Below are 25,143 nucleotides of genomic sequence, written 5' to 3' on the forward strand. Positions count from 1 at the left end.
TAAACAAAACTTATATTACTTGCTATCAAACTTTTTAATGAACTACGTACGTTTTTAGTTCTTGTGATTTTTTAGAATAAACGTATGGCTTAAATTTAAAACATGTTTGAAAGTAATTTATTATAAACTAATAAAATAATCTAAAAGTAAATAACAAGATTATTAATCAGCGTTTTATCAAAACATGAAAAAAAGTTTATCATACCATTAGAAAAAAAAATTATGTGTGCATCCTCAGCTTGAAACTAAAGTTTTGTTCCCCTATCTGAAAACATATTTGAAAATAGAATCGGTAAAAAGAAAACTTACACGTCTAATAGTTAGTCATCGCTTTGTACCTAAGACATCGGATTAGAAAAGACAGGCTTATCTTGAACAAAATTCTTAGAAATATAGAAGATAAAAAATTGACCTAACAACTCTCTAAAAATTTTTTAAATGTGTACATAACATAAGAGTCTATTTTGGTCAAACTTAAAATACGGCAAAAGCTTTACACTACAGCAGCTAAATACTTTATATAGTAGTACAAACTTATGTGCTTTGTATAGATTTTATTTTTAGAGATGTGGAACTTTGCTCAGAAATAATTCAGTGAGATTTTAATAACAATTTAACACCATGTAGTTATAAAAAAAATACGTAGTTTACTTAAAGATAAGAATAGTAAAAACTCAAGAGTTCCCACTCTTCGAGTCAAAAAAAAATATCTTGAGTGATTTTAAACTATTTTAAGTCATCCTGAATTCTTATATCCTTTTTTTTTACTTCTGGCACAAACTACTTAAACCTCATGTTCACCTTTTTTCTAAATAAATAAAAAACCGTTTATGTATATATACTTCTAAATTTGATGCTTTAATAAATTTAACTATATAAAGCAAAAAAAAAATTGAAACTGGATGAAATAAATCTCATTCAAGATGTAGAAAAAAAATGTGCTGATATAAAAAAATCTTAAAACTATTTTAAGTTTTTTATAAAAAAACATAACTATCTAGAGTCAACCGGTGTTTAAAAAAAAATCATAATGTTCTGAGACTTCCAAAAATTCAAAATAATCTGAGTTATTCAGAGTGTGTGACTATACTGAAACTCCTAATATTAAAAAAAAAAATAAAACAAACATTACAATTTTTAAATGATTGCAATTTTTAATGAAAAAAATACGTTAGCACAAAAAAAAGTCACTACATGCTTCATCAAATACATAATAGCTTCATTTTAAAAATCAACAGCAAGCAATTTAAAATCATAAAAATTAAGTAGGAGTAGAATAAATGAACTTAACAACAATTGCCATAAATATATGTTTTGTATATGTGAGCTATGTTTAGTATATACTCACTGTGATTTTTTACACAGTCTTAGATTTGTTTATAAGTACTAAAAACAGAAAAATAAACATATAAATTTACATTAAAGATTGAAAACAAACATAAAAACTTTCATTAAAAACTAAAAACAAAAAAATTTAATTTAAATACTATTTAAGTTTTTTGTACTGTTTGTTGTTTATTGAAATACTTAGGAATGATGTTGTTGAGATTGAATTACTCACGTGATGATTTGACTGAAAAAAAGAGAATTTTATTTGAATTTTTACTTATTACTAATAAAATTTTAGTCTTTAAAAAAGATTATGCTACTAACAAATACATTTTGTCCTAAGATAAAAAACTTCAAGTATAACAAAAAAAAAACTATAGAGTGTATTTAAAAATTACTACTTTGAAACTATAAATAAAAGAAGTCATTGGATGGTATATAATTAGTTAGAAAAATGAGTATAACCTTTTTTTTTTGTACAACCTGTAAATATTAATAACATTTTTTTTTACTTCTTGACTTTAGTAGTACAAGTAGGCAAATTAAGATACTCTAAATTTAAACTCTACTTTGAAAAATATTGTTTAATAAAAGTTTTGAAGGAATTAATTTTTGACTTAAGAGAGATAAAATTTACTATACTATAAAACAATATTTAATTGTACAAAATAATTTCACCCTATTAAAGACCTTCAGTTATAACTTAATTCTAGTTCAAATAGAATCTTGACAGAATAGTTAGCAAATTCTTAAGTACTAAAGTATTTTCTATATATGTTTATATTCTTTAATTGTCACTTGAAACTGCCCACCATATCATTAACATAAGTGTCCGGTTTTTAACTTAATTTTGAAATAATTTTAATATACAAGTCACTACAATCAATATTACTATTATTTAACACTTTAAAGTGATAATTTTTTAAATACAAGATGTAGTGCTTGTTTTTTTTCTAAAATACTTTTTTTACCGTTAAACTTGAAAACTTTTTTGTAGACTTATTTAGGTTTGTAGAAATAATGTCATCTAATGTTATACAATTTTCCTAGCCATTTAGAAACTTTAAATCAATAACTAGTTATAAATATATAGTAGTGACCTGTACTAGAATAAACTTTATTTCAGGTGGCTATTGTTATTTGACTATCGTAGATAAACAAACATTTAATTTATTTGCTAGCTAAATTTAATAAGAAAAGAAAGAAAAAAAAACTTACACAGTAGATAATTCACTGTAGCACTTATCACATACTCTCACAGGAGTCTTACTGCTGGCAACTTTTGCCTGTTTACTGCTACAGTCGTTGCAAAACACATTGCCACAGTGTCGGCAGTGATGCTTTCTTATCATCATGCTGAACGCCTTCGCACATTTACTGCATTCACGAACGTTGGAGTCGTCAGCCCATTTGCGTGAAATCGTTGTATTGTGCTTAACCTGATTGAATTTTACCAGCTTAAAAATGCTATAGTTAAATTATTTAGTAGGTGAAGTATTACCAAGTAGCTACTACAAAAAATAAATTAACGATGGTTTAAAAATCTACCAGTTTATTGCACGTTTTGTTCAAATTAATTTCGGACAACCGTCCTTCATCAGTGAAACTTTAAAACTAGTAGAACTAAACACATTCATGCAACAAAAAAATAAATAAAAGTTAAAAAATATATTATGACGTAGTAGTTCAAAACTGTGTATAAAACTAAAATTTTAAAAGCTAGACGATTTTTACATTGTAATGATATTTTTGTATGTAAAAGTAAATTAAAAAAAAAATCAAGTAGCTACTAGACAGTTTAATAAATAATTATGATATTTTTTCCCTTTTATAAACTTAAACTATTTTGAAAAAGTTTCCAACTTAAGTAATTACGGACTTTTGTAAAAACAGTACTTTTTTAATTTTAACTTTGACATTTATAAGTGTATATACAACCAACTTAATCAAAAATCTATCTAAATTTGCTGTACCTGCAATGCTTGATTTTCTCTTCCGAGCTCGTGTATAGCACTGATGGATTGTTGCAGTTGCGAATTTAAATCGTTTATATTTGTTTTAAGTTGGTTGTTGGTGGATTCGACGTCAATACACCTTTCTAATAACTTACGTCGATCCTCTAAACCACTTTCCAACGAGCTCTGTTGTCAGTACGTTTTAATCCAGTTCAAAAAAAAAAAACTAGTTTGCAATTGCCTAAATTAATAACTGAAGAAATGTTAAAAGAACCTATTAATTTAGTCTTTTCTAATTTCAAAATAAACGTTTTTTTTTGAAATTTATTTATCTAAGTTTATCTTAAGTTACTTATCGAAACTAAAACAAATACTGGAAAACAGGTAAAAAAGTCACCATAAGATTGTTCTTTTCCAGCTCCGAACTTTTTATCTGTTCTTCTCTATCGCTCACTTCTCCTTCTAACCGCACTAATTCGCTTCTCACAGCTGACAGGTTCTGCTTCAACACTTCCTTCTCTTCCTTGTTCAACTGGATTGCTACTGAATACTCCGCTTCTGCTTTTTCTAACTCCCGTCTCAATGAAAGCTGTCATATATTTTTATAAATACATTTTCATTAAATTATAGCTCTTAAACCTTTAGAAAAAAATAATTTTTATAAACAGTACAAGGTATAGTATAAAAGGGTAATCCTTCAAAATGTAGCCATTTTAACATGCAGTATTATTTTCATTTTTAATGTTAAAAGTATATATTTTGTAATTGAAAAACTTTTTAAGGTTAATAAATCAGACATAAATATTTATATATATGTAAAACTTGTTGACCAACTCATTTCTATATATACGTATAAGTGAAAAGTTAGGGCTAAGAATATTTTTGATAATATAATTAGAAGTTTTAAAACTTACTTTTTGCTTAAAATAAATTTCATTTGAAAACTATACTTTAATTTTTAAATCAACTAGTTAGGTTAAAAATTAGTAATATCTTACTTTTTTTAGCGGTCTAGTTAAAAAACTATCATCCAAAATGAAATAAATAGATAACTTGTGTATTACTCATAAAATTGGTCTATTTTATAACAACTAATTTTAAATAAGCTCATAATTTGACTACATTACACATTATTGCTTATTAAACGGTAGTTTCATTAAAATTTAGCTTATAAAGGTTGTTTTTAGCACAACAGTTTTCAATTAACCGCCCCTCTAAAAATTCTCTTAATAAATTTCAAAACAGTAAAACAAATTCGCAAAAGATTTTTTGTGATAAATCTGACCGGATGGTTATTAAAACTTCAAACCCCTACAATAGAACAAAAAACAAATTGACTCTCTTAATTATTACTTTGACATTTTACTGGTTTTTGTTGAGATATAAAAAGCAATAAAAACAAAAATGTACCCAATCAAGCTTTTAATATGTTGAATTTACTTGTAGAACTTATTTACTTAACAAACTTCACAATTAAGTAAAGTGATATTAAAAGTTCCTAATTGTTTAAATTTACAAACCAAGTCGTCTTTAAGCTTTGAATTGTCTTTTTGAGAGTTTTGCAGGTTTGTGGCGGCTCGTTCTAACTGCAGAACAACTTCTTGCTTTTCACTCTCACATTCATTCAGCAACGCTTCATTATCCTTCTTGATGCGTTCTATCTCACCAACATGTTTTTCTTTTAGTATTTTACACGCAGTCATATGATCTGTCCTGTTTGTGAGATTTTATTTGAATATTTTTATTGAAAACATTAAAATAAATACGAGAAAACGAATCTTAAATTTAGTTTTAACATATTTGGCGTTATTTCTATAATTGATCTAAATAATTTTTTAAATATCGTACGAAATCAAAAACACATTTTACCTATCATAAAATAAAAGTTTGAGCAGGGTGTAACTTTTTGAAATTAAATCCTTTATCAATATATAATTGTGGCTAATGAATGTAAACTCTAAAACATAATAGCGACTACTTATTTAAAACAAACTTTTCTTTTTCGATAGAACCCTTCAATTCAATAACTTCATTATTTTTGTTTGTAACTTCTGTTAAGAGACTATTTGTCAATGTTTCTGACTGTTCTTTAGATGTTTTAAGACTTTCTTCAGCTTCTTTAAGTTCAAGTTGTAAAGTTTCTACCTGTAACACTCAAATAAATTTTATATACATCAACTTAAAACTATTATATCCTTAAAAACTGTTAAACACTTAGTACCGCTAGAACGACAAACTGTAATCAACTAATACTATACAATACTTTTCAAGCTAGGTACATATAAAGTTTTAGAACTTCAAATAAATCTAAAATCACTGCAAAATGATAGGATAAAAGTAAAGACACAGTTTTTCAAATTAGGATACTTCTTAGTATATCATTTAAACAAAAGTAAACTTAATTAAAATCATTATCTAGCTTTTTACTTATACATCACTAAATAAACCAATAATAAATAAAATTTCTTTTTAGTCTTAAAAAAAAGCTTTTAGTATGAGGCAATAATTCGATGGAAACTAAAAAATTTAGTTTTTTAAATACTAGTTTACAGTACAGTGTATTTCAGTAAGCTTATCACTGATTCTTTAATAAACAAGTTACTTGAGTTCAATTTGCTTTAAATAATGCATTTACTGTATAATTAATTATATTTCCTTTTAGTCTTACAGCTAAAAATAAATATCTAAAAACTAAAGTATTTTGATTTTAGATAGTTTTTATAAACCAACTATCAAGATTTTTAAATGAGCATCTTGAAAAACTAAAGAAACCGAAATTCCATAATTTAGATAAACACTACTAGTACATTAAATACTTTTTGTAATAACATTTTTGCATGATTTTTAAAAATAAAAACACAATAAATGTTTATATTATATTTGCATATTTTTGTTTTACTTCCTTTGACAACGAATAAATAATTTAATAAACTTTATTACACAAGCAAAACTAACAATAACATTTTATTTAGATTCTTTTAAAGTAAATGGATAAAATTTAGTGAGAAGTTTTTAACAGCCTTTGTTAGTTACATTAAAGTAAGATTTACTTACTATCTTTATTGTATATACATAATTATATACCACGAACAGTACAGTAACTCCAGTACAGTAACCTCTCGCATTTTTACGCATTTTAGAATTCTAAAAAGTTCAAAAACTTTAATTTTAATTTTTTTTAATATTGCACAAATTTAGTTTATTGTATGTTTTTAATTTAAAATATGTTTTTAAATGCTAACTCACCTCTCTATATCTTTAGTCTTTGTAAACTTATGTACTTGACTAATTAAAAAAAGTTGCAGTAACATAAACAGTTTTTATTAAACATTTTTCTTATACTTTATATATTTTTGTTAAGAAGATTATTTCCATTACAGCACCAAATGCAAACTTTTGTAAAAGGCTATAAAAAAAATTAATATAGACAACACACCATTTTAAAATTGTAAACAAATGCTTAATTATAAATTGAATTTTCTAAGTAGAATAGAATATAAATTTTAAGTATCAAATAAGTCACATATAATAAAGATTAAGATAAAACCTACTTATTATTAAAATTAGTAAAATATTTTTATAATTATTATTATTTTACATAAATTTAAATTCTTTTTTTTTAATATATTTATAGTTTTATTTTTTGTTTTCATATTTATAAATAAAGTAAACAAATTGTTAAAAGTGGGAAAGTCCCCAGTGTGCTTTTAACTAAAAGCAATATCAAAAAACAGCCATTACAGTAATACATTTAGTACCTCTCGTATCTTTACGCTTTTTTTCTGTGGACACCATGTGCGTAAATAAGCGAGAGGTTACTGTACTGTAATTATTATATGTTTGTTTAAAAGTTACTACTACCTAATAGCAACATTTCAACTTTTTCTTCAACAAAGCTGAGACTGTGTACGGTGTGCTTATTGCTAATTGTTACAATAGAAATGCTAAAAGAGTTAAAGCAAAAAAAATTGAAATATTTTAAGTGCAAATTCAAATACAGTAACCTCTCACTTTATTTACCCACATGGTGTCCACAGAAAAAATGCGTAAAGATACGAGAGGTACTAAATGTACTTACTGTAATGGCTGTTTTTTGATATTGCTTTTAGTTAAAAGCACACTGGGGACTTTCCCACTTTTAACAATTTGTTTACTTTATTTATAAATATGAAAACAAAAAATAAAACTATAAATATGTTAAAGAAAAAAAATTAAATGTAAAATAATAATGCTTATAGAAAAATTTTATTAATTTCAATAATAAGTAGATTTTATCTATATCTTTATTTATATGTGACTTATTTGATACTTAAAATTTATATTCTATTCTACTTAGCAAATTCAATTTATAATTAAGCATTTGTTTACAATTTTAAAATGGTGTGTTGTCTATATTAATTTTTTTTTATAGCCTTTTACAAAAGTTTGCATTTGGTGCTGTAATGAATTTCTTCTGTTGAACAAAAATATATAAAGTATAAGAAAAATGTTTAATAAAAACTGTTTATGTTACTGCAACTTTTTTTAATTAGTCAAGTACATAAGTTTACAAAGACTAAAGATATAGAGAGGTGAGTTAGCATTTAAAAACATATTTTAAATTAAAAACATACAATAAACCAAATTTGTGCAATATTAAAAAAATTAAAATTAAAATTTTTGAATTTTTTAGAATTCTAAAATGCGTAACTAAACGAGAGTGCGTAACGTCACGAGTGCCTAAAGATGCAAGAGGTTACTGAAATAAAAACGTGTAGACAAGTGGCGACAAAATATAACATCATAGTTGGTGCGAAGAAGAAGTTAAATAACAAATTTAAATGTTCAATTTGACTCTTTTTAGTTTTACCATAAACTGCACAGATGATTGTAAGAACAATAACATTTGAGATACTTTTTGTTGATTTGCAACTCAAAGACATCATCACGCGTCGTCCCTATGTACTTAGAATTATATCAATTTCGACAGCTCGAAGATTTAAAGAAACTTATTCAACGGAAACTTTCATCTATTATGTTCTTAAAAAGACTAACTTTTTCAGAATGAGCTAGAGTTATTTGTTTAAAATTAGTTTCTGTTTCTAATAGCTTCTCGTCAACAATAGACTTTTCTTCTTGTAAAGTGCACATCTTTGCATTTAAGTTATCCAGTCTGTTATCAGACTCCTTTTGAATATTCTGTTTTAATTTTATCTTTTTTATTACTGTTTAAACATCTAGTTTAATAATAACAATTAAACTTTTCTGAAGTTTTTTTTTTCAAAGCAGTACATAAATTAAATCATTTATATTTATAAATATATATACCTACATACTTAAAATTTTAACCTTTTTCTTTTATTTACAAAAATAATGAAAATATCAAATCATAATATATCTAAAAACTATCAACAAATTAAACGGATTTTTTTAAGTAATACGCTCAATTATATTTAATTTATAGTCCAATAATTTAATATGATTTTATGTAATCTAGATTATATAAAATTCTAAAGATATATCTAAAGTATCCTTCATGAAATCAACAATAAACTGATTAAAATAATCATTAGTCAACTAGTTTAAAAGTCTGTATTTTAAGCCAGCGGATAAAAGTATAAAATATGTATGTACTTTACATTTTATAGATTAAATCTGCAACACACTTCTATACTTTGGTGCAATGAGTTAATTTCATTTTTATTTTTATTAATTTCTTTTATTTTGTCTTCAACAGATTGTTGTAGTTTAAAAGCCTCCTCAGTCAAATTTGTTACTTTTGTGTTTTTTTGCTCCAAATTTTTAGCAAGCAGTTCTAAACTAAAAATGTGCAAATTTGTTATATTAATCCATAAGTATGTAAATTTGATTTTTTGATTTTTTTTAGCAAAATGAGCATCGTAGAAAAAACAAGTAATTTATAGTATCTAATTTTGATGGTTGATTTTGCAAACATGTATGAAAATGATCAGCATTTTCAGTGAAACTATTATTTTAAAAATAAATAAATTATTTTATCATTTAAATGTAAAAAAAACAACTAACTTTTCATCAAGTTTCGAAACTTTATTTTTGTGGTCGTCGATCAAGAGCTGTTTTTCTTTAATAGTTTCCTCTTGAAATTCTGAGTAGTTTTTGTTTATTTTCTTGTTTTCGTTAGTAATGTCTTCTAATTTTAAATTTAAACCTTCAATCTTACTCTCATACTCTGTTATTTTAACAGAACTATTTTCGCTTTCTTTTTTAAAATTTTCCTGTTAAAAAAGAATAAAGATAGCTTTAAAATTTTTATCTTTTTCAACAAAATTCTTATAAAGGTTTAGTAATTTTAAGTATAGATTTAACTATTATGATTATGTTTAAAAACTAAAAACCTACAATAATAAATTTTTAGACGATTACTAAATTGAAACCAACAGCTTTTAAAGTGATAAGACGGATTGATAAGACAATGAATTTATACAACAAAATAATTAAAAATAAAAACCCATAAAATTTTTTTTGAACTAATTAAGGGTATATTTGCCAAATTCAATGAAAACAAGTTTTGTTTTTTTTAAACAACAAAATAATGTGTTGACATGCCTTATTTTTCAACCTTTAATATAATATCTATAGAAGCATCTACAATCAAATAATATAAACGTAATTTAAATAAATCTTCAACTAAATATAACGTTTCAATATATATAATTTATTTAAATTTAAATTTAAACTTAAATACTTGGCACCAACAACTTATACGCTACAAACTTTTGATAACTGAAGTTCTTCTTTTATATCGTGTAAATCTTTTTTTAAGCTTTCAATTTCAGTAGATTTTTCGTCTTCAAAAATTTTGAATCTTATCGATTTTTGTTCAGACTCTGAACGTATCAACTTTAAACTGTTCTCTACTTCTTTCAAGTTGTTCGTTGTATCCTTACAGTTTTAATACATATAAATACTGGATTGAAATTTTGTATAAAAATAATAGGTTCTTACGGTTGTTTTAGTGATTTTTGATAATTTCATTTAAAAAATTACTTTTAGCAACGTTATAACTATTTTGTAAAGTTAGTTAACAACTTTTTTATTTGAATTTTCGGAGATTTATTTAATAGAAAATATCCAAATACAAATAAAAATTTAAGACCTACTACTCTTAAAGTTTTAAACGCTTAGTTTGAAACATTCAAATGATAATATTTCATCCAGGCTGGTTAAATTTAGTAAAACCCTAATAAACAAGAAAATTGATAAAAAACATATAATAAACATATAAAAATTATTACTTCAAGCTTAGACTTAAATTTTTCTAGGTTGTCATCTTTTTCACACAAAACTCCGTTAAGTTTTTCTACTTTAGCTAGCGATGCTTCATTATCACTCTTTAATACTTCGTACCGACTATCAGCTTCAATAATACGACTATTTAACTTGGCTACGAAATCTTCATGTTCACTGTAAAAAAATCAATTAAGTATTAAACTTGGCTATTTATTTTAATTTTTTTACGAACCTAGTCTTTTGCTTTATTTCATTTTCTACTCGAAGGAGTTCATTTCTTAGTTTTTTGTTTTCTTGTTCCATTTGTGTTTTCAAAATGTTTGCTCTTTCTCCCATGTCCATCTTGGTAGACAGCATTTCTTTTTCCTCACGCAGTCTTATAAAACATAAAATTTAGAATCCAATAAAAAAATATACATGGTTGCCACAGATCAAGCTGAGAAAAATTTCCTGACTTTTTACCAAAATTTTCCTGACTTTTATAAATCAAACTCTTAATTTTAACTTATTCTATTATAAATAATCTAGCACTTGAAAGTATTGAAAGCTCTCAATCTAATTATAATACAGATTAAAACAACAGTCTTTTTGCTGAATTCAATCATCAAACTTCCATTACATCACTTGAACCATTTGTGTATGATTGATGTATTTGCAATAAACAGCTTTATCAGCAAAATACTTGTATCACATTACCTTATAAACACAGCTTGTCTGAAAAAAGACACAATTTTTTAGCATTTCCAAGCATAAATGTATCTAAATAAACGAAACGACATATATAAAACTTTTGCAATTAAATCCTTAAATTTCCTCTGATCATTTAGTATAAAATTTGTAACAAATAAATATACTCTAATTTATTTTAAAAATTTAAGATATTCTACAAAAAATACAAATAATAAGTAAACTTAATCTTGACATATACCTCTCTAATAACCTTTTTATAAATTTTAACAACTTTGAAAAAATTATAAAGAGGTAAACTATATACATCAGTTTGTTAAATAAAATACTAAACTAACTGCTTAATTATAAAGAACTCAATTATTTACTTAAACAATATACAATTCGATTCTAAAATTATGCTAGATAAACTTTTGTGTATATATCACAGTATCATTATGGAAGTGTCCTTGCTACAGATCATCAATACTAAAAAGCTTACAAAATCTCCTTGTTCAAGTAGGGTACTTTTTCCATATTTAAATAGAAATTTTTTGCAGTTTTATAAAGTATATTTTACTAATTTATACCAAATGAAGGCATTGAAAATTAATTAATTTTGTAAATTTCTAGGAAAACTTTGGAATTTTTTCTGACTTTAAAGGATTTTTAATTAATTTTTACCATTTGAAGGATTTAGAATTTAAGGAATTTTGTAAATATAAACTGACTAAATCTAACTTTTTCCAAAAATTTATCAAATTTCTTGACTTTTTTTCAAAACCCCCCATTTTTTCCTGACTTTTCCTAACTTTTGTCATTTTTTAAACGTTTCCTGACTTTTCCTAAATTTTGTCATTTGTTTAAACTTTTCCTGATTTCCTGACCATGTGGCAACCCTGAATATAATTATAAAATATTTGGTCTAAAATAAATAAAGAAGATTAAACATTTCCAAAAAACTATTAAATAATGTTAACATTATAAAATTATTAGTTGTAATAAACCGGAATAATTTTGTAAATTAACATAATACAGTTATAAACTATGAAAAATTTAAAATATTTGCGAAACCTACGAATTTACTAAAAAAAATACTTTTGAGACTCTTCATAGTACTGTTCTTTTTTCTTTAATTCACTTTCAAGTTTGGATTTTATACTTGACAAATCATTCTGAAAATATAAAAGTAATAATTATTAGAATTAATTTTCATTTTAAATTTTTTTTAGAATTTCTTATATTTGTAAGTAAAATTGTGAGCACCTAAGTATAAAAAACAAACTTATAAAAGTACAATTTATTTAATATATTTATAATAAATGTTTCAAAAACAACTTATAGTAAACATAAAAAACGTACGCACAAAACAAAATTAAATCAATAATACAAACATATAAGTTACTAGCATAAATAAAAACGAAAAGAAAATTAAGCTTTTTTTTAATATTCATGGGAATTTTAGTTTTTAATAAACACGTTTTGTGGTCTATAAAATTAAACGCAATTACAAGAATTTATGTGTTCCAACTTTTATCTACCGTTCTATAAAACTATTTCATTACTATTAACATGATTGCTTACTTGATTTTTCATAAGACTCTGGTTTTGATTGGTTATAGTCTTTTTTGAATCAACTAATTCCTTACTTATTTTATCATTTTCGTTAACTACATCATTGAATTCATTTGTTTTTCGTTTCAGTTGTTCTGTTTTTTCATTTAGATTTTCTTCTAAACTTTCAGCCTAAAATAGTTTTTTAAACATTTTTTGAAATTTATTAGTTAAATAAAGATTCAAAGTCTGTATCGTTATAAAAACTGCTAGTAGACTTCACTTTTTTTTCAGATAAAATATTAATTGATTACAATCGACTATGGACTTAGTTTTTTGTCAACCTAATAAAAAAAAATAATAAAACCTTTAAATAAATAAAAACTTTCTGGAGTATTTCATTTTTTTAGGTACATTTTAGTCATATAATATTGGTAGAAAAAAGTTTAACCGCTACTTAATAAAACGTTACTCAGTTGTGCATACTTATTTTAATACTTATTTTAATTTAATTAATCCAAGTGATAACAACTTCTACATAGGCTGCCTCAAACAACCAATTATTTTTAATTTATAATGATATAAAATTTTATAACTACTTTTAACTTTTCATTTTCAAACTGTTGAGTTAGCTTTTCAATTTGTGTTGTTTTAAGTTGGATCTGAATACTTGTTTGTTTAACTTCTAATTGGCAGGCTTCATTCTGAGTCCTAAAAATAGCTTAAGTTTTATAATACTATAATATCAAACGTAAATGATAAGTTTTAAATAAGAAAAATCTCCTAAAACAAACTATTTTAATTAGGTTATATTTACTCCCATTGAATTTCAAACAAGTTATGCTTTAATTAACTTATAAAAATTAAAATTAAATACTACTCAAAGTTTTAAAAATTATTGTACATTTTAGCTACGTGAAAAGCTTAAAAGCAAAGTTATTTAGTGTAGAAAAACATAACTTTATATAAATCATTGGTTCTCACTGTGTGCACAAAATATTTTTTTAATTGCAAAAAACAAAAAAATAATGTTTATTTTATATTTTTCTACTAAAAAATGTTTATTATAGCATAGATAAACAGTTTTTAACACATTTTTATTGTTAAAGACTTACGAAACAAAAAGTGATTTTAACACAAAATCATATTTATATAGCTTAGCAGTGTGTTCATATTTTATTTTTCAGTAATATATTGTGCTACTTTTGAAAGGTCGAGATATACTGATTAACAACTAAAATTAAACATTAAACGCTTTCTTCATCAATATATGTTAACAAACCGCATTTTTGCTAATTCATTCTCTTTGTCCGAGTAATTTTTTTCAGTTATGGTTAACTTTTCGCTAGAAGTAAGCAGCTTGCTTGTTATTTCATTTTTTTCTTTGTTTATTTCTTCTATCTTACCTTTTAGTTCCATTATTAAGTTTTGGTCGTCTTTTTTTAAACTGAGTATAAAAATTAATATTTTTTAGATATGTTGAGGTATATAAGCCAACAGTCTTTAAAGTTTACGAAATAGAAACTTGTGTTAAATTAATTTTTTGAACATTATAACTAAGAGATACTTTATGAGATTTCAACAAATGTTATTTATGGACTACTAAAATTATTAATATGGAATAAAACACAGTTTTAGAGATAATTTAAAGTTAAGATTTTGATAAAAAATAATTTTTAGTGATTTAATTAATTACGTGTTTATAATAGTACACTTCTTAAACAAATAAATCAAAATCTAAGGATATTGCAATTACTGATAAAATTAACTTTACACATAGTTTTCATAAAACTTTTAAGAAATGATACAATTACATCTCGAATTAAATAGTATAGTTGACCAGTTATTTTAAGTAAAAGTAAATACTCATCAGTTGCTTATTACAAAACACTACATATGTTGATTTTAGTAGCACAGTGGAGAAAAATAAATCTAACTTTTAAAATATTTTTTTTTACTTTCATAATTTTTTAAAATTTATATTAGGAATTTATGAGCTTTTAATTTTGTAAAGATTCACAATTTTCAAATCTTTTAGAAAAAATTTACAGCTAGTTTCAAATTTTTCAGTTATTCTGAAATAATTCTAAAAACTAAATATTTAAAACCACTGTATCTATCTAACAATGACAAAAATTCTAGTTGTAGTATTTAATACTATTTGCTATTATAAATAACTATCATAATTTAAATAACCAATAATTTTGAACTTATTTAAAATAAATAATTTCAACAGTTTAAATTTATAGAAATGAAAGTGATAAAGCATAGTTTTTAAGCATTTATTAAATTTAATAAACTGAATACTTAAAAAAATTAATAATTAACCTCTCAATTGTAGCATTTAATTCATTTTTGTCTTTACACAATTTTTCATTTTCTTCCTTAAGACTATTAACCAAATTCTTTTCCGTTTGTAAATTTTGTTCCAATTCATTTAAAGTTTTCTGTTTTGTTATTTTAATTTTCAGATTTCTTTAAAATGTATACAATCTATTTTACTAGCAGAGAGAAACAAAAGCTACGTAATTAAAGAAATTTTCAACAATATTTAATATCCAAAGAAGTTAAAAACTATCTTAAATAGTATTCAAGGACTTGCCTACAACATTAGACTTAAATATAGTACAGTAACTAGAATAAAAAATTACATTTTAATTTAAAAAGCAAAAAGCTCAACAAACTTATTACATTTTATGACATATTCAGTTCAGCAAATAAGTATTTAATTATAATTGAACTTACAGAGGTAGCTGACTCGATGTTTTCGCTTTTTTTGATAACTTCCGCCTGTTTCGCTTCATGATATTTGTTATTTTCTATCTTTTCAACCTTCAGTTGTTCATTTTCTGACTAAAAGTTTGGTGCTTATTTAGTTTTTTATTGCTTGAGGAAATTTGATATATTTTTCTCGTTTAAATGCTTTATATTTTACTAATTGTTATATAAAACTTATTCGTTTTTTTAATTTGAAATTGTACACAAAAAACTTATAAACAAAAGCTTCAAATAAATATAACTACCTTAAAGTATTCACATAATAGAATTAATACAAGACTTTATAATGTATGAATTTTTTTGTAAGTCTATTACACATTTTTATTACTTTACTAGCAGCTGACGTATACTATATAAGATAAACAAAAACTATCAGTAAACTTATATAATATACTATATATTTGTTTTTTTTTATTTTTATATAACACATTAGTGCACGTTTACTTGATCAAAACTTTAATACTAGTTTAATTAAACTAAAACTTTATTGAATCTTCCCAAAGTATAACTAATCTTTATATTCCTATTTCTACAAGTGTTTAAAAAATGTATTAACAATTCAAAAAAATATTACAAAAGTCTGAAAATTAAATAAACGTTTTCACTTTACCATCTAATAACAAAAACCATAATTTAAGTACTAAAAAATATCTTGAAATAAAAACTAAAAAACCTAGTTAACAAATCTTTAAATAACTGTGAAGAGAATAAACTAAATATATTTTTGCATATGAAAAACCTGATATTCGGCAAACTTCTGATTGATTTTTTCTTCTTCGTTTTGGCTCATTTCATACATTATTTGCTGCACTCTGACAAGTTCCTTCTTCAACACAAGTACATCGTCGGCACCAGGTCTTTGTACCTAGTATCAAATGATATGTGTGATGACGCTCTAACATATTTTATTTTTGTAAATTTCAGCATATCAAAACATATTAATGTTAATTTATCTTTCATGGATGTTTCTAAAAATCTTAAAAGAGTCAGAGAAATAAGATTGTATACTACTGGTATGATTTATCAGCTTCAAAAAAGCATGTAAACATTTTAACTACTATAACAAAAAAAATTGGACAAAAATATAGTATTTATTTTCAAACTTTTTTTATGTATTTTTTTAAAAGCACGAACATTACCAAGTAAAACAGGGTCTCCCAAATTTATTTTTATAAACATCTCTTTGCAGGAATTTAATAAATAACTGTCTTTATTTATAACATAGTTAATTACCTATTTACTTTTCACCACTTTAACAATTAACGCCCCCTGATAGTTAAAATTGACCCTTCAGGAGCAATATTGTCCACTTTTTGGGAAACTCTAATGAAAAGTTTGATTAAAAAGATAGACCCTATGTAAGAACATTATGCTGCTTCAAAGAACAAGGAAGATAAACATATTTTTAAAACAGACAACTTTATTATTTGTACAAAAAAGTTTTTTCACAATATTGGTAGTCTTGGTCACTGTAAGCCTTTTCAAACTTCAAGGCATGCTCTTACTTTGAAGCATTGGTCTAACTTAGATGCTTTATTAAAGACAAAGTTAACTAAAACTTTTATTTTTATTACATTTAAAAAGTATTTACTATTTCAAAAGCAAATGTAAGAAACAAAAAAAGATGGTGAACTTCAATAAACTTAGTTATCCCCTGTTTTGAATAACTAAACTAAACTATAAATAAACTAAAATGTATAAAAATATACCAGCTGTGATTCAAGATTTCTTATCCAACTCGAAGCTTTTTCCAACTCAACGGCTTGATTGTTTAATTTTTCATTTTGAGCCTTTTTCTCGTCTTCTATTTTTTTCATTGCATTTTCAAACTCTAAGTTTATTAACACTTAAATCGGTATACTACAATACAGCAATATTCATTGTTTTATTAATAATAATATTATTTATTTAAAATATCATTACCTTGTTGCTGGTGAGCAATATCTTGATATTTTTTATTACTCTCTTCCTTTTGTCTTGCCAACTCTTCATTTGTATCTAGACTTATTTTTATTTGCTTTTTTAAAGCTTCCGACTCTGTAAAAAAAAAAAATATATAAATATTCGAAGTGCGGATTTATTATTCTATTTATCACCAAAAAATTCCCACCTTGTCAAAAATTAATAAAATAACTTTCACATACATTATCTTGTATTTTTCCCTTACAGTATTTATTTTTTACAGAGCTCCATTGGAGTGTGTTAACTCATTTGACACACAGAAATATATGTTAGTTAAATAAATAAAGTATACCGTTAAAATTTATTATTATGTATTCCAACGAACTTGTTTCAGTAGGATCTTTATTAAGAAACTATTAAGTAGAAATAATGAATATTTAAAACAACTGAGCATTTTTTATAGCCAACACAAATAATCATATGATACTTATATGATTATAAACAAAATATAAAAAAGATTTAGACTTTCAGTTTTAGAAGAAAAGCTGTACTAAATTGTACTTAATAATTATTAACAAAGGTAAAAACTCAGTTATTTATTACTTAATGGTTATAGCAACAACAAAAATTTTTTTCAATAAAAGTTTTTTAAAGATTAACTCATAAAAAATTTATACTTTTTTATTTAACTTTAAAAAAATCATTAATAATGAAAAAAAGCATCTAATGGATGAATACAAAATTTATAGTGTGTAAAGAAAATACAAAAGCTTATTTAAGTTTAAAATGCTTTCATTTTAACAATATATAAAAATTTGGAAAGGTTATTGATTACTATAATTTATATTTTTTTAAAGCAAGCAAAGACAAAAAATAAAGAATTAATTGATTTTATAAAAATAAAATATTGGTATTTTACTAACTTAACTGTTTTCTAATATATCGTTTAAATATCTTAAAATGAGAGTTGTTTTCAAAAAGCTAGAGGGGTCTAAGGCTTTTTATGTTATAAACTAATAATACTTAAATTTATTATTTCCGTTGAAACTTATTAAGTTCAATACTTTTATAAGTATAAACCACAAAAAAAAAAGATTAAACATTTAACTAATTTTTAAATTTAAACTTATTTATTAGTTTTAAGCTCTACAAAATATCTAATCTATTAAGAATAATTTTGTATAATATACTCAAAAGTCAATACAAACCAGCTTGCAATTCATCATTAGTTTTTTGAACTGTTTTTAGTTCATCTTTTAAGTCATTAGAATACCACTTCTCTTCTTCTAATAACTTTTTATATTCTTCAATTTCTAATTTTAGGCTAGTTTGTGAGGAAATTGGTTTAGAATTATCTTCTTTTTCCAAGGTTTCAACAGTGTCAGTAGTTTCACTGTAAAAAAATAAATGATTGATAAATTTAACAATTTTAGCTGCAAATTTATTATCTAGTTACATACAATATAATTTCATTTAAAAATATTTATTTATACTAAGTTTAAGGGCTTTTTTACAATATAGTCCTGTTTCTTTTTTACTTAACTTTTAAGTTCCTTTTTACCGCTTTTAAAATTCGAAGTAGTTTCCTGACACAGTAAATCAAAGTAAAAGAGTTCAATTGGATCCTTATGGAAGGAGGAAAAAATGGCAACAAAAATCACTAATTTCATTTAAATCATATCTTCTCTTACAGTTCTTAAGCAATAACTGTTAAATTTCTTAAGAATAGTTTTTTTAAATAACAAACTTTTATAGTATTAAACTAAAAATTTTTTTATCATAAAACTTTTTTATTTTCACCTTACTGTTTCCCAAGAGATATTGTTTTAAATCATGCAAGGACTAAATCCTAAAAGTTTGAGGACCCTAGCTTAGAAAACCAAGGACGAGATAGATTTTTAATGAAAAAACACATATAAAAAAATGTTTAACCTAGGATTACTTAATTTCGTTAATATACATTACATATTTATATGGAATTTTGTACTTTTATTGTATTTTTTGAAAATGAACTTAAAATCAATAACACCAAAGTAATTTTTTTTCTAATGTCTTTTAGCTTTTTCAATACTTAAATTTTCAAAAGTTTAATAATAAAAGCATGACAAAATTGAACTAAAATGGCATTTGTTATCTAGAAATATAATCTTTGATTAAAATTAGTTAATAGCATGTTTTAATATAAGTACAAAACAGTGGTAGAAATAATAAACTTTTTTGTAAATACAGTTCTACAAATACAATTTAAACACAAAATAATAATTACATTCCATTTTCTTTAGAAATTTGTTCACTTATTAAACTTTCAGTAGAAGGGTGATTTTTGATTAAGGAATCTTGTTCTAAATTCCCCGTTCCATTATCATAAGTTTTATTGTTCGTTGAAGAAAATTCTAAATAAAATATTTAATTAAAACTAACTAAATTATGAACTTATATAAATTTTTTAGAACAAAATACACATTTGGTTTACACTATAGTAAAAAATGGTTGTTTACATTTATACTATAACTAAAACTAAAAAATATTTAAATACAGAAATATTAGTCAAAATTCACTTTGAAAGATACTTATTTTGTTTTTATTTTGCTAACAGAAACAATGGTATTACAAAATATTAAACATTATATGTTAAACATAATATGTTAATAGTATTAAACAAGTATAAACATTCTGATAGCCTAATTTAAACAACAAACTTTTCATATTCATAGTAAATAATAAAAATTATTAATATTTCAAGAATTAAAAACACACTAAGTTTTCATTATAAAAGAAATCTAAGTTTTGTCACAAGTCTTTTTTGATAAATTATCATTTATTATATGATTACTAATCAAAGAAAAATATTAAAACAAACAGTATATATTATAAATGCATAGCAGTTTAAACTTTTCTTTTAGTATAATTGAACTTTTACCAAAAAAGATTTTCATTCTATATACAAACTCAACCTAAGATGTTCCATTGATAGTATAGAAGTTTTTAAATAACTTGATAGAAACATTTATTTACAGCAAACATTTTTAAACAAAAACTATTTTTTTCTGATTATGTTAATTTGGAGAGGATTATGATAGATTTACAATTATGTTTTCTAGACTACAACGTGATTTACAGAAAAATTCTTTTCTAATGTGCTAAACTCTTGACTTACTATATTTAAATTAAAACAAGTATTTAAAGATAAATTTTTTACAATGTCAGACAAAGTACTATAACAAATTTCGACAATATCTTCATATTAAACTAAAAATCTGTCTAAGGGTAACTGACTTTGAAAGTTCTTGGTTATGTTTTTTTTTAAATCTTAATAACATCTTTAACAGCAAGAAGACCATAATAGTTAATGTTTTTAGTCAAAAGTAATGTAAATAGGAAAATACATATTTCCTCCAACCATATTTGTTTAAAATTACATTTCTAACTTGAATTTGCAGAGTTATCTAGCTCATTATATTATGTTTTATTATTACTATATATTTATAGATTGTTCATTATTTACAATTTGACTTAACGCACGAAAACAAGAGGTTATTCATCAAAATATTTTTTGTAAACACTGAAGGTTTCTTAGGTAAACTTTTAATAAGAAAGCTATAATCTAATACCATTTTATTGTTCTTCTAGAGTAGGTATTACAAAACTCTTTCTCTTGAACGCTCCCTTGGCAGAAATTCAAAAATAATCAACCCAATTTTTAAATATCGCTCCGTTACTAGTTAATTACCCATTTACTTTTTTACGCATAATTAATTACCAAAATAGTTTGATATTTTATTTTTTTGGAAAACCCTGTTGAACAGCTTTAAAATATTTCAAGCTGTTAATATAAATAACATTTTAGTACTGGAAATTTTATACAAAAACTGGATACACATAACATTCAAAAACATTTTATTGAGCAAATACATGTAATATATATTTCAGCTAAACCTTTTCAATTACTTCTGTAAGCAACTAGTTTGAAAAGTAAATTATGAGCAATTAACAATTTTAAGTTACATTAAAAAAACATATCTAATAAAAATAAGAAAATTAATTACAAGTAGATTGACAATTTGTAATTACATCATAAATATATTAAAAGTTGGTATTTCACTAAGATAAGCACAAATACAACAAAAAATTCTAAATTAAAAGTAAGCACTTAATATATACAAACATTTAAAACAACTTATAGAGATTAGATTTATAAACGTACTGCTGTTTGCACAATTAGGTTTAAACGTTTATATCATAATGTTAATGAGAAAACCAATTTAAACCAAAAGGCTTTAATTTATTTTAACTTTTAATCATGACTTTAACAATTTAAAAACAGATGGCATTTTAAAGTTAGTGTTTATGTGTAGAATTTTACTTAGCAACTACCAGATGTTACACTTATATATCTAGGAGTACTTTCTTAAAGCTTCTCTACTTCTTGAGGGCTTAATTTTTGTCTTATAAAGTAAGCTCTCACTAAATGTGATTAGGTGTTTTAAGCAATAGTTTATTGATAGAAATACTTAAATATAACTTTAGGTAAAAATAGTGATGATGAAAAATAAATAATTAGACTAAATTGCTGAAGAGAAACATAAAAATTGTTCCTCTTTAAGTTCAAAAACAATTAAACAATTACCTGAAAACTTATTATATAATATCATATCAAATGTGAGTTAATTAATACACACATTAAATAAATTAAATTTTATAAAACTATAAACCTTGTATTTTATTTTCTTCTTTAAGCTCCTCTGTGCTAGGATCAACAGGAGGATCAGGATTTTCATAAGTTGACTGATTTATTAAAGACAAGCATTTTGCATTGCATAACTGTAAATTTTCAACTGTGGAGTATCTTTTCATGCACATTGGACAAATTAATCCCTGAAATATCCAGTTTTTATCAAAATACACTGTACAGGTTTTATTTTTTTTTTATGTAACAGTTCATAAAATAGTTCTTTTTGTTTTAAAATATTTAGATTTAAAAACAAAATTCAAAGCTAATTTTGAGCTTATTTATTCTTTTTTTTTTTTGCTTTTTACTATAAATTAGTACAAATTAAAGTATTAAGAGTTGTGGGAAAAAAACTATCATGTAAACTAATCTGTTTTAAACAATTTTGACCATTTTAAGTAATTTTTTTAATTTAAGTCAAAAATAAATATCAACTAACAGCATTTTCTTGATCTGCAGATTCTGAGGCTAAATTATTTGATACAGTATTCTAAAAAAAAAAATTGCACATATTTAAGAGTTTTTTATATAATAAAAACCTTATTAAATTTTTTTTTAATGAAGTGTTACTACTACTTTTAAAACATTTACTGAGTTAATAAAAAACATCAAAAACTTTAAAACTAGAATTATCTAGTACTTGCTAATAACTTTTAATTATCATTTAAAAATATTATTTTTTATGTTTTTTTAATAATGCTACTGACTTACCTGAAGATCTTTAAATTTGTTTTGAAACTTTCTAAACATAGTTTTTTCAATTGTTGTAAACTTTTATTTATATAATTTTTTTTAAACTCTACAAAATATAGATATCAAGTTTAAATAAAACTACTAAATAACTAAAAAAGTTTTACTGCAGTTAGTTTTTTTTAATTAAAATTATAGTATTGCTCTACAGTTGGCTCTATACTTATAGGCAAAGTTTCATATTGAACACAATTTAGTTTATTTAAATTTTTATTCGTACCATTCTTTTAATATTTCGTACGGTAATCTAATAAACCTCTAAAGTTTGAATACAAGTTTCAAAATATAAAAAACACTATAGACGTCATAATCGACTATTTAAAACAAAATACTTGTAACAACCATAGTTTATCGTACATAATTCGGATAATTTAAACTTTTGCTCATGTAATGTATTTAATTTAATAAACCTCCTTAGTTTTCAACCTAATTTTTTTAATAAACTATTTCATACAGTTTTGCTTAAAAGTTTTTGAACTTATTGTTTCAATATAAATAATTGATCTGTCCTGGATTAGACATTAAACTGTATCCATGGTGTATGACTTGATAACCAAAAGGCTTTTTCATACACCAAGTCCTTATACCAAACTTTTTGAACATTATTTTATTTTGCTGTTCAATAAACAATAGTGATAATAAAATTTATCACTTTTCTATTACAAGTTTAGGTTATAGACCAATTTATATTAGATAACTTTTTAGATATTTTAGATACAAACTTTGTTTTAGGGACAGACTTTAAGTCTAAGTAAAAAATAGAGTTAAAACTAGTTCAGGTTTTTTATGAAGTACTTAAATAAAAATTATTTGATTTAAAACTATGTTGTTTGGTGAGTTATTTTAAATTTTATTTTTCTCACCAGTAATTTTTTTTTAGTTTAAATTAAAAATGTACAAAATATTAAAAAGATGCTATGAATAAAAATTCAAATAAACTAAATTGTGTTCAATACCGAAAATTGCCTTTGAATATAGAACCAACTATAAAAACGTTAGTACTGCAGATGATATAAGTAATGATATATTTAATTAAATTAACAACATAACCCTTAAAAAACAAAGCTATTATAAATTTTTGTTTATTACCTTAAGTTTAGATGTGTCTTATTGAGTATGTAAATATAATTTAAAACAATTTTTTTTTGTAAAATATTCATTATTTATTTTCCCCTCTTCAAAGAAAACAATATACAAAAATCAGGTAATTGAAAAACAATTTAAAAAAACTATGTATTATAAAAATAATAGATATACAAAACACTTAAATAAAACTATAAAAGATAAGAGTTACAGTTGAAAAAATTAGTATTAACAGTAAACCCAATCTACTGGAATATTTTGACATTAGTTTTAAATAAGGTACCTTCCAAGATAAAGCAAGTGGGTACATTAAAAAATGCATATAGTTTGCATATATCATAACAAAATTATTTTCTATATATTTTCTTAAATTTTTGTTATAATTATATACCCTAACTATAAACTATAACTATACTATAAGTAAAATGTTATTAGGTAAAGTCCCTGACCTAAAAGTCAAAATTTATGAAATTATTTTGTTTTGGATCATCAAGCACTTCAGATCAGGAGTCGGCTTTGGCTGTATTTTTTAAGTCTAGTGAAGCCAATTTTGATAGAAAAAGTAGCTCAGCCGCCATATTGCATAGAAAAAAAAATTTATTTAACTGAAATATTGTACAAAAATTTTTTTTAAAGGTATTTTTAATAAAACTGCGATAAAACTAATATATTTAAGTACTACATTATTAAGTATAGTGTATAGTATATATATCAATTTTTTTTACGTCAAAATTTTTGCTTTTAATCATACTAAAAGTTTAATCATGTTTTGAAAAATGTTTAAGTATACTTTAACCGTATTTTTAAAAGTTTGTTGAAGTTGAAACTAAAATTTCTCTTGAGTCAGAATAAGTTAATTTTCATTCGGTCTTGTAACCAGACTCTGGTGTTTTTCCTTAAATATCTTAAAGCAGAGTCGATAAAAATATATGATAATTGTGGTTTAACGTGCAATGTTAGTTCCTTTAAATGTAGTTGTTTTAAAGCTTCTACTTTTTTGACTTAAATTCGTTAAGACTTACGAAGCTTGATGATTTAAGTTTAATAAATTGCTTTTAAAATGGGTAGCTGGAGAATTAAACAAATATTTGCATAAAAGTAGCAAATCATTTGCATATTTACGGAATCAGCTTTTTTTAATTATTTCTA

The 25,143-nt window shown here is 23.6% G+C and overlaps 1 protein-coding gene across 1 annotated transcript; it reads right to left on the bottom strand.

Annotated features, from left to right (window-relative positions):
* Positions 1-1,184: 1,184 nt before the first annotated feature.
* LOC145842138 (uncharacterized) lies at positions 1,185-22,962 on the bottom strand. Its single transcript, XM_082949528.1, has 26 exons — positions 22,873-22,962; positions 22,601-22,651; positions 22,145-22,307; positions 19,699-19,825; positions 18,641-18,825; positions 17,454-17,567; positions 17,240-17,361; positions 16,270-16,395; positions 15,498-15,605; positions 15,081-15,199; positions 14,035-14,199; positions 13,352-13,463; positions 12,783-12,944; positions 12,297-12,373; positions 10,765-10,908; positions 10,538-10,706; positions 10,017-10,184; positions 9,309-9,517; positions 8,930-9,083; positions 8,319-8,462; positions 5,278-5,429; positions 4,805-4,997; positions 3,682-3,873; positions 3,303-3,470; positions 2,548-2,768; positions 1,185-1,573 (listed from the first exon to the last, which is right to left on the bottom strand). Exons 1-26 carry the CDS (start codon positions 22,909-22,911, stop codon positions 1,558-1,560), a joined length of 3,600 nt encoding a protein of 1,199 aa, XP_082805654.1. The 5' UTR covers positions 22,912-22,962; the 3' UTR covers positions 1,185-1,557.
* Between the last annotated feature and the right edge of the window lie 2,181 nt (positions 22,963-25,143).

Source organism: Thalia democratica, chromosome 8, assembly GCF_965202585.1.
Source record: "Thalia democratica chromosome 8, ktThaDemo2.hap1.1, whole genome shotgun sequence".
Classification (NCBI taxonomy): domain Eukaryota; kingdom Metazoa; phylum Chordata; class Thaliacea; order Salpida; family Salpidae; genus Thalia; species Thalia democratica.